The following is an 11,442-nucleotide window of genomic DNA, read 5'->3' as shown; positions in this document are numbered from 1 at the left end:
GCCATATGTCAAAGGCAACTAGAATACCTCTAGGCTCATCTTTGTCTAGAGCTTTTCATCTTTTTGAACTTGTACACTCTGATATATGGGGACCAACTAGTGAATCTTTTGATGGTTACAAATATTTCATAACCTTTGTTGATGATTCCAGAGCCACTTGGTTATATTTGTTAAAATCAAAGAGCGAAGTGATGGAAGTGTTTAAGGACCTTCATAACCTTGTTAAAAATCATTTTTCCTTTCAAATCAAAACTCTAAGGTCTGATAATGGCACCAAATACATGTCCCAAGTCATGACTCAATATTTGAGCAACAATGGCATTATGCATCAAACTAGTTGTGTTGGCACACCCAAACAAAATGGTATTGCCAAGAGAAAAAATCGAGATCTTCTTGAAAAAAATAGGGCCTTAATGTTCCAAATGAATGTACCAAAATGTTTTTGGTCTCAAAGTGTTATGGCAGTAGCTTACCTTATCAACAGGTTACCTAGCAGGGTTTTGGGGTTCAAATCACCAATGGAAATGGTCAAAAATAGAAAAGTGGACTTGTCACACCTTAAGGTCTTTGGATGCATTTGTTTTGTCCATGTTCAGCCCTTGCATCGAGACAAACTAGATCCTAGGGCAACCAAATGTATTTTCCTTGGTTACTCGTCCACACAAAAAGGATACAAATGTTACAATCCACAACTTAAGAGATTAATTGTTTCCAAGGATGTTAGATTTCATGAAACTAACCCTTATTACAGCAAATCTCTGGATAGTACAAGTTAGGGGGAGTGTTTCTTGGACCTTTTTCCATTGCCAAGGACTGAGATACTTGCCACTGAAGTCACTCAATCTAATGCAATGGTGCCTGCACATCACACAAAGTCCACCACTGCAACTGACCAACCAGCTTCAAGTGATGACACCAACACTTATGTTGAAGATGAATCTCTCCTCAGCATTGCATCTGAGGAATCTTCATATGGGTCCCATTCTACTGCGCCTTGATGAAATCCCATTCGTGAAAGACATCATCCAGCACGACTGCAAGACTTTGTCACTTACAAGCCAAGGTATCCACTATCCAACTATGTGTCCTATCAAAAACTGTCATCTAAATACACTGGTTTTCTTTGTAATGTATCTGAGCATGTTGAGCCTCAGTCGTTTCAAGAAGAAAATCAATCATAGGTTTGGTAGCAAGCTATGCAAGATGAACTGCATGCCCTTGATCAACATAAAACCTGGAACATTGTGACACTGCCCAAAGGAAAAAAGATAGTAGATTGCACGTGGATATACAAGGTTAAATTCAACTCAGATGGGTCCATAGAGACAAAGGCAAGATTAGTGGCTCGTGGTTTTACTCAAACATTTGATGTGGACTACAAGGAAACCTTTGCTCTTATTGCAAAGACGAACTCAGTGAGAGTACTCCCTTCAGTTGTTGTTAACAAAGGGTGGCCTATGTATCAAATGGATGTAAAGAACGCCTTTTTACATGGTGATCTTGAGGAAGAAGTCTACATGAGATTACTACTACAATATTAGCTTTAGGTGGTGGATGACGGTGGCGGATATTAGAAAAATCTTGTCGGATAAATTATATCCGACACATCATTTAATTAGTGGTGGAGATTAGAAAAATCTTGTCGGTTATATCCGACATAAAGTCCTGGCGGATATTTAGTGGCGGATATAAAAAAAAAATCATGTTGGTTATAACCGACAGTATTTTTTAATCTCTTTTTTAAATATTTTTGACAGATTCTGGTGGTTTTTAAGTTAATGGTGGCTGTTATAACCAACATAAATTGACTATTTTATTATTTTAGTTTCTGGTGGTTATTATTTTAGTATTCTGATGGTTATAACCGACATAAATGAAAATTTTATTATTTTAAAATGTTATATTGATTAAAAATAAATAAATAAACACATTTTTTTTTTCACTCATGACTCTAAACTCCAATGAACCCATTTCCCATGAGCCATAAATTTTCTGAGAGAATAATAATAACATACTACAATCTAAAGCACTATCATTTTTGTAATAAGGATTATGCTCCCTCACAGGCAAGCAACAAGATACAAAGAAATTCAAACAGTTTTTTTCAATGCGTCACAAAGCACATTGTCTGGCAGATAAACACACATGAACATCTGGTGTACTCTATCATGTCTGATTTTATTATTTTAAAATGTTATATTGATTAAAAATAAATAAATAAACACATGTTTTAAATATATTTTTTTCACTCATGGCCTTGTTGGATATAATCGGCACAAATAAAGCAAAATTTTGGACGGCTGCCAGAATAATCTCTGAGTGTTTTTTTTTTTTTTTTTTGCGATTTTTTACACGTGCTATCTTAGAGTATATACAAACATATTTGACGGTTGGATCGTTGAAACTAGTTTCGCATAATGCATATCCTATCAAATTGATAGATTTAACAAACACTTGAGAGTTAATGTTATACTTCCATTAAATATAAAATAAGATTTATCCACTAGTGTAAATATTTTAAATTGAAGATCGAATTCATTCATTGCATTATTATAGGGTCAAGGAGTGTAGCTCTAAAAAATCATCAAAATCGGAGCTAAAATAACCATTAAATTGTGATTTTTCGTTTATAACCATTGAAAACTTTTGTTCCGTTACCTAATCTATGAATGTTTATTTTTTGCAATTTTTTATGTATGCGATCTCGGAGTGTCTACAAACAAGTTTGACGGTTGGATCGTTGAAAAACATTTCGTAGAATGCGTATCACATCAAAACGGTAGATTAAACAAACACTTAATGTTGTACTTCCCCATTAAGTATAAAATAAGATTTTGTGGTATCCAATAATGTAAATATTTTAAATTGAAGATCGAATTCCTTCAATGCATTCTTATAGGGTCGAGAAGTGTAGCTGTAAAAAATCATCAAAATCGGAGCTAAAATAATCGTTAAATTGTATAAGGGTCTTATCTTGTTGTCAACTCCTTAATCCAAGGAGCTTAGTTATGTTCCCTATGCCGGCTGTTTAGCGTGATTCAAGGAGATTTGGGATAGGTAACTTGAGTGTTGAGTGTAGTTTGCAACTCACTCAAACTCTCTTATATATTTGTAACCATTACGATTTCCATAATACAAAATCAGAAACTTCAAAAGTCAACACAAGGTCTCTTGTATATTTCCCAACAAATACTTGCAGAGTGTAAGGTTACTGATGGATTGTGGTGGAATAGTTAGGACCTAATTTCATTAGCTTTTTCAATTAGAAGAAAAGAAAATTCATATATAGACATCAACATGAGGAAGAAAAAACAGAATATACTTCATATTTATGTATATATGTAGGGAGCACATAAAACAACAGTCGTCCTCTATACTCGCATAAGGAGGTTTACCGGATGGACGGATTCATAAGCCCTCAACTAATTTTGTACAGACGTGGATTACTTAATGAGACCAGTTAATCAGCAACGCTCAATTTCATGGCCCAGTAGGGATCGAGGAACGCCATCCAACAAGCAAGAGACTGGTGGAATTGTTCCTGTTAGCAGCTCTCCATAAGCATTCCAACAATACGGATCAGATACCTTATATCTTACTGCAGGAAGGAGCTCAACTTCTGAGAGTGTCAAGTTAGTGCATGGGAGAGCATCACTACAGGCAAAATGCATTGGTGAACTCCTAACGTCATAAGTCCCCTTTATGTTCGAATAGAGTATGTCCGATACAAACACAGCTGAAGTTTGGTTGGTGCACCGTTTGGTAGGGCAGTAGTATTGGTCAATCATAATAGGGTTCTTAACATTATCCATGTGAATGTTACTGAATGTTACTCCAGACACCGAACCAGACCCGCCCTGCCATGTCTTGATCCTAACTCCATTATCCGTCCCTTTCATTATCGAGTCCCTAACAGTAATGTTAGAGACGCATGCTCGTGAGTTGTGATTTCCGAGACTCCCAATGCTGATTCCATGACCAGGTCCACAAGTAAGGTTCCTTATGTTTACATCATAACAGCCTGATCCAATCGATACACAATCATCACCTGCAGAACAGAAGAGAGCCAGGTCTTTTAACATACAGGTAGATGATGTAATGAATTTTTCTTGAGAAAATTAACGAGGAGAAATTGAAGATATTGGAAGTAGTTTAAGGCTAACCATTAGAAATGACTGAGTTATAAATTTGGACATCATATGTTTTCTCTATATGAATCCCATCTGTATTCGGACTTTTAGCAGGTGATGATATAGAAATGGATTCTATATGCACATTCCTGCAACTATCAAATCTGAAGTGGAATTGGGGGCTATTCTTAATTTTAAGTCCTTGAACTGTCAAGTTGGAGCTCATAAAGAACCTAATAGCCTGCATTATTCAAATTTACGTCATTAGAGCTCATTACTAAACATATATAGCTGATATATATATATATATATATATAGATGATAAACATATATGCAATGTTTTCAACTCACAATTGGGCTATCACATGGTCCTGGCAATGTGGTTCCATTTATCCCCTGTGCCATTGAATTTTCATGGAATCAGAAATTGCTTGAATCGCCCCCAAAAAAAAAAAAAAACAAAAAAAAAAATATGAACAAATTTATATACCCTATGGGGTTTGCAGGGAAGATTCCACCATTTCTCTCCTCTCCCGTCAATTACACCACCGCCTTGCAGCGACATCTCATTGATTCGGTTAAAGACCAGCCATTGGTGCCTGCTGATGTGCTTTGGCCAGGATCCTGGTCCATCAGGTGGCATTAGAGTTCCATCAACCTTCTCAGTACCAAATATACACAATACCAACAAAAAAAAAATTAAATAGTACTCCATCAACTGATTGGCCCAAAGTAAGGTAAAGGTTAATCCAAATCAAAGGCCTAAAATTAGTACATTACCTGTAACACCAGGCCCCCAAGGCAGGGACCAGTGAATATTGTAGATTGTATCATGAATGAGAAACCTTGGGGAACAAGAATCCTTGCAGCAGATTCATCACTTTGGCAGGCTGTGTGCCATGCCATCTTAAACGCCACGGTGTCATCAGTTTGGCCATCTCCAACAGCACCAAATGATCTTACATCAAAAATACCGGAGGAATGATACGGCTTGGTAGGCGGCTCTTCGAGAGGAGTAGTGGGATCAGGCAGAGAGCAAGGAGGTGGTGAAATGTGGGATTGCTTGTGAGAGTACTTCTGTTTTGTATGGTTATGCCATCTGCAGGCTTGGTTGGGCACTAATAAGAAGCAAAAGAATGAAATGCAGAAAACAAGTAGTGAAAACTTGCAATTCTTCATGTTGGGTTGCTCAATATAAATTAATTCTATAAATAACAAAGAAAAGTTCTACTTTTGACTTGAAATATATGGATGAATTTCAGGAATTTTATGGGGTTAATTTGTCACTGTCAATGTCATGACACAAATGTGAGAACAAATTGAACCCTATATTTTGGGAAGTAGAAACTAGTGGGACGCTGTATGCAGAAATAAATATGCAGAAAGGCTGATGAGCCTTTAATTATGCAGAATATAAACTACTACTAATGATATATTTTGGTAAGTTGCACAAGGTGAGAAGTTGAATTATTGGGTTTTAGAATTCATGCAGAATACAAAGATGCATAAAGGCTGATGAGCCTCTATATATAATAGTTTCTAGGGTTAGTGGAAGGTCTTTCTTTCTCTCTTCCTCTTGTTTAATTTAATACTTTAATGTCGCGGGAAAAGGAAACCAACCAATCCCATTGGGGCATTGGCTTCTCTTTTTAATTTTTTTAACTTTTATTATTTCATTATTTTTATTTTTTACAATAAGCGAGTGACATTTCATTAAACATTACAAACGGGTAGATAGGTGTCATTTTGGTACAATGTTCTAGTGATTAAGAAATTGATTTGGAGTGAATATGCTCAAACAAACAACTTGAGTAAACCCCTAAACAACTACTACAAATACGAAAAAACTACAATCGTCACCAACACAAATATGTCACAAAAGCAATAGACGCAAACATATTCGTGTTGGTGACTACAGCCGGTCATCGTCGAATAACAAGGTCACACAAAGTTATCGCACATCGAGACACATAAAGTCATCGCTCAAACGCAAAGACAACATCCAACCAATGCTATAATGCGACCACACACTCGCTAAGGGAGACAACAAACTACCCTACGCCGAAAAGAAACCCACCAACCAGTTCGTCAAATGTTAGAACATTCAGGCCACGGTTACCTGCAACCTCGCTGTTCTAATGGAGGAATAACAAGAATCATTGAAATGGGTGGGTTAGGAGGGTAAATCCATAAGCCCCCGCCCTCCCCACCCCGATCCGACCCTAGTTTCCCTCTTCCGGTTTTTTTACTATTGAAAATTAATTGACCAAAAACCAAGTATGGGAAAAATTCGATTTGATTGACTAACAACAGAATTATTACAGAGATGGATTACTAAAACGAATAAAATGACTGTCTCATCCCTTGTTGTTAGGCTTTTATCTTTCATATTATTCCATCATAATTTTTGAGGTTTTGTCATGCTTTAAAGTTGTTGCTTGATTTCCCGTCCTTATAGTCGCATTGCATCAGAAAAAACCTAGATATTACGAGGTCGATGTTTTACAGATTCTTTACTGGAAATGGTTAAGATAAGTGAAATATTACATTAAGAGTGAGTACCTTTCCCTAATGGTTTGTTTCTTCATTTTTGTGGCAATCTAGGGTTACAAGTTTGGTTCGCAATATATATGCTCCATGGTTGCAGTCCATTTAACTCCGCCTATGTAAGTTTATCTTACATTGCCGGTCCCAAGCCCGGATAAAGGAGGAGGGGGAGGGTGTCAGGTAGTCGACAGCCGGCACTCCATGATCACGTCGAATCCTTATGAAAATGAATCCAGAACAAAATCGCGCTAAAGCTAGGGCGTCACCCGTAAGTGGCGCGCTGTGTGGCCCGAGCACAGTGATAAGTGAGTAAGGGTCGCTGTATCTCCATCGGCACCCGGATGCAGTGTTAAATGAGCAAGGGGGCCATAGAAACTTCTTTTTGAACGACTCCACTCAAAGTTGTTTGGGAGCATATGCTCCTATCAACTTTACACGGGACACACAAAAGAAATACTTTGATCCTATTAGACGGGGGAGGGTGAAGAAGCTAGGACAGAAGGGTAGAGTTCAAGAGAGCAAAATGCGTTTAGGAACGTGGAATATAGGAACCTTAACGGGAAAATCTATGGAAGTAGTGGAAGTTATGGTGAGGAGAAGGATAAATATTATGTGCCTACAAGAAACTAAGTGGGTTGGTAGTAAGGCAAAGGATCTAGAAAACTCAGGGTTTAAACTTTGGTATTTGGGCACAAATAGAACGAGAAACGGTGTTGGCATCATCGTGGATAAGACCTTGACACAAGATGTTGTAGATGTCAAGAGGATAGGAGATAGAATCATGGCAATCAAGATTGTAATAGGACAAGAACTTATCAATGTGATTAGTGCGTACGCACCTCAAGTAGGGTTGGATACGAGTTTTGGTGCAAGGAATTGCTCAGACGGAGAAGTTATTTATAGGAGGAGATTTAAATGGACACGTGGGCAGGGAGACAGGCAACTATGGAGGTTTTCATAGTGGCCATGGTTTTGGGGAGAGAAACGAGGATGGGGAAGCTATCTTGGATTTTGCAATGGCATATGATCCCTTCTTAGCCAACACCTTCTTTAAGAAGAGAGAAGAACATGTGATCACCTACAAGAGTGGGTCGTCAAAAACACAAATAGATTTTCTTCTAATGAGGAAAGGGGATCGTATAACTTGTAAGGATTGCAAAGTTATACCAGGAGAGAGCGTGGCTAATCAACATCGCTTGTTGGTGATGGATGTACATATCAAAAGAGTGAGACAAAAGAACAAGACTTGGAAGTGCCCAAGGACTAGATGGTGGAATCTAAAAGAAGAAAAACAAGTCATTTTCAAAGAGAAAGTAATCACCCAGTGTGTGTGGGATAGAGAGGGGGAAGCTAGCCAAATGTGGGATTCCATGGCTAGTTGTATTTGAAAAGTAGCAAAAGAGGTATTAGGAGAGTCCAAGGGCTTTGCCCCACACCAAAAGGAATCTTGGTGGTGGAATGAGGAGGTACAAACAAAGGTGAAGGCTAAGAAGGAATGTTGTAAAGCCTTATACAAGGATAGGACTGATGAAAATGGTGAAAGGTATAGAAAAGCGAAGCAAGAGGCGAAGAAAGCTGTGAGAGAAGCTAAGTTAGCGGCTTATGACGATATGTATAAACGACTAGATACCAAAGAAGGAGAGTTGGATATCTATAAACTAGCTAGAGCAAGGGAAAAGAAGACAAGGGACCTAAACCAAGTGAGGTGCATCAAGGATGAGGATGGAAAGGTTCTTGCTACAGAGAACGCGATTAAAGACAGATGGAGAGGTTATTTTCATAATCTTTTCAATGAAGGACATGAAAGAAGTGCTTTTTTAGGGGAGTTGAGTAACTCAGAAGAGTGTAGAAACTACTCTTTTTATTGTCGAATACGGAAGGAAGAAGTGGTTGTAGCTTTGAAGAAGATGAAGCATAGAAAAGCAATAGGCCCAGACGATATACCAATCGAAATGTGGAAAGTTTTGAGAGAGACAGGTATAACATGGCTCACTGACCTTTTCAATAGGATTTTGAAAACGAAGAAGATGCCAAATGAGTGGCGAACGAGCACTTTGGTGCCTATCTACAAGAATAAGGGCGACGTACAAAATTGCATGAACTATAGGGGTATTAAGCTAATGAGTCATACAATGAAGCTCTGGGAGAGAGTCATTGAGTATAGATTGAGGCAAGAGACACGGGTTTCGGACAACCAATTCGGGTTCATGCCAGGGCGCTCAACCATGGAGGCAATCTATCTCTTACGAAGATTGATGGAAAGATATAGAGATGGGAAAAAGGATTTACACATGGTCTTTATAGATTTGGAGAAAGCGTATGATAGGGTCCCAAGAGACATTCTTTAGAGGATTTTAGAGAAGAAAGGAGTACGAGTAGCATATATCCAAGCTATAAAGGATATGTATGAAGGAGCAAAGACTGCCGTAAGAACTCATGAAGGACAAACTGAAAGCTTTCCCATAACTGTAGGATTACATCAAGGCTCATCCTTAAGTCCTTACCTTTTTGCGTTGGTAATGGATGAGTTAACAGAACATATTCAAGATGATATTCCTTGGTGTATGCTTTTCGCAGACGATATAGTGTTGATAGATGAAACTCAGGAATGGGTAAATGCAAAGCTTAACCTTTGGAGAGAAGTGTTGGAATCTAAAGGTCTTCGCCTAAGCCGATCAAAAACAGAATATATGGAGTGCAAGTTCAGTGCAAATGGAGGCCAAAACGAGTTAGGGGTGAGGATCGGAGATCAAGAAATACCAAAGAGCGACCATTTTCGTTACCTATGATCTATCTTGCAAAAGAACGGAGAATTAGATGGAGATCTCAACCATAGAATACAAGCTGGATGGATGAAGTGGAAGAGTGCATCCGGCGTGTTGTGTGACCTCCGTATGCCACTGAAGCTCAAGGAAAAATTTTATAGGACGGCAATAAGGCCGGCGATGCTGTATGGCACAGAATGTTGGGCGGTGAAGCATCAACACGTACACAAAATGGGTGTAGCGGAGATGAGGATGCTTCGTTGGATGTGTGGGCACACGAGAAAGGATAAGATTAGGAATGAGGATATCCGGGGTAAAGTAGGAGTAGCCGCAATTGAAGGAAAGATGAGAGAAAATCGGTTACGGTGGTTTGGCCATGTGCAAAGAAGGCCTACTGACGCTCCGATTAGAAGATGCGACTATGGGACAGAGGTTCAGGGCCGAAGGGGTAGAGGAAGACCTAGGAAAACTTTGGAAGAGACTCTAAGAAAAGACTTAGAGTACTTGGATCTAACGAAGGACATGACACAGGACCGAGTACAATGGCGTTCTAAGATTCATATAGCCGATCCCACTCAGTGACTTGGATTTTCCAAGTCTCCAACCGAGAAGTTTTCCTCACTCAGGAAATTAAGGGAACACTACCTCAACCTACATGCTCCACTCACAAAGCTTCAACAAAAGAAAATTCAAAGAACTTAGCGAAGAAGGCTTTGGTGTAATTAACACAATACGTTGAAATGAAGGAAAGCTTATTTATTGATATCCCCGATAAGCTACAAATATGTACATATACATAAATCAAAATAAACAAACAAGAGAGAGCCTTCACAAAGGTTGCTTAGGAGAAGTCTCAGCAGTCGGTAGAGCCCCAGAAAGAGAAGACACCGGAGGGGGATCATTTGGAGCCTCAGTACTGGACAGAACCCTAGAAGGAGGAGGCATCAGAGGTTGATCATTTGGAGCTTCATTACGCGGTACAACCCCAGAAGACGAAGGCAATAAATGCCTTTGGAATAAACCCACAAATCTCTGATGATCAAGTAAAACCTGACCATCAGATTTCTTCATCTGGTCAAGCTTCCTCTTCATGTTTGTAGCATAGTCATGTGCGAGCCGGTGCAACTGTTTATTCTCATGCTTGAGCCCTCTAATCTCCTGTTTGAGATTCATCACTTCAGCCGCCAATGATTCAACTTGGCGGGTTCGAGCAAATAGGCGTTGGGCCATATTAGACACAGAACATGCACACTGAACACTGAGAGCCAGAGAATCCTTAACAGCTAACTCATCAGACCGTTTGGAAAGTAGTATGTTATCTTTGGGAGTAAGAAGGTTCCTGGCCACCACCGCAGCGGTCATATCATTCTTCATCACGGAATCCCCAACGGTAAGAGGACCAGTAGGGGAGACGAAGGATGGGCGCCATATGTTGTCTGGAAAAGGCGGAGCTGCCTCTTCAACAAGGTTCAAGTCAAAACGACGGTCGGAGGGGCCAGACATTTTCAAAGGTGTTGAAGAGAGAAGAGGTCGGACAAATCAAGATCTTAGAAATGTAAGAATGGAGCTTCTACTGGTGGAGATTCAAGTGTGCTTTGGAACTTAATGCCAGCCCCTATAAAAATCTCCACTCGACAGAGCTTCAAAAATCGAAGAGGCGCCTGCTCAGAAATCGAAGAGGCGTTTGCTTTCTCAAAAGCTGGGCTGCTCAGAGACCACGAGGGTCGATCTCAGAAATCGAAGAGGCGTTTGCTTTCTCAAAAGCTGGGTTGCTCAAAGACCACGAAGGCCGATCTCAGAAATCGAAGAGGCACTTGCTTTCTCAAAAGCTGGGCTGCTCAGAGACCACGAGGGCCGATCTCAGAAATCGAAGAGGCACCTACTTTTCCAGCCTTGTCAGCACCTGTCACACGCACACTCAGCTTTGCGGAAATTATGGGCATTCTGTTGAAGACTTCTGGTGAAGTAGAAAGCACATGAGTCTTACTGTTCAATCACCT

At 39.5% G+C, this 11,442-nt stretch overlaps 1 protein-coding gene across 1 annotated transcript; it reads right to left on the bottom strand.

Annotated features, from left to right (window-relative positions):
- Positions 1-3,298: 3,298 nt before the first annotated feature.
- On the bottom strand, positions 3,299-5,613 carry LOC103409714 (polygalacturonase At1g48100-like). Its single transcript, XM_008348515.4, has 5 exons — positions 4,911-5,613; positions 4,621-4,788; positions 4,482-4,526; positions 4,164-4,371; positions 3,299-4,048 (listed from the first exon to the last, which is right to left on the bottom strand). The coding sequence occupies exons 1-5, from the start codon at positions 5,307-5,309 to the stop codon at positions 3,465-3,467; spliced, it is 1,404 nt and encodes a 467-aa protein (XP_008346737.3). The 5' UTR covers positions 5,310-5,613; the 3' UTR covers positions 3,299-3,464.
- Positions 5,614-11,442: the final 5,829 nt, after the last annotated feature.

The sequence above is a fragment of the Malus domestica genome, chromosome 09 (assembly GCF_042453785.1).
Source record: "Malus domestica chromosome 09, GDT2T_hap1".
Classification (NCBI taxonomy): domain Eukaryota; kingdom Viridiplantae; phylum Streptophyta; class Magnoliopsida; order Rosales; family Rosaceae; genus Malus; species Malus domestica.
The sequence above is the reverse complement of the archived record's forward strand: the minus strand, read 5'-3'. Positions and strand labels throughout refer to the sequence as shown.

Coding starts and splice junctions, on each gene's coding strand:
- LOC103409714 (XM_008348515.4), bottom strand. CDS start 5,309: ATGAAGAATTGCAAGTTTTCACTACTTGTTTTCTGCATTTCATTCTTT. Junction 4,527..4,620: donor TTCCCTGCAAACCCCATAGG/GTATATAAATTT, acceptor TCAATGGCACAG/GGGATAAATGGAACCACATT. Junction 4,049..4,163: donor TAACTCAGTCATTTCTAATG/GTTAGCCTTAAA, acceptor TCTGTTCTGCAG/GTGATGATTGTGTATCGATT.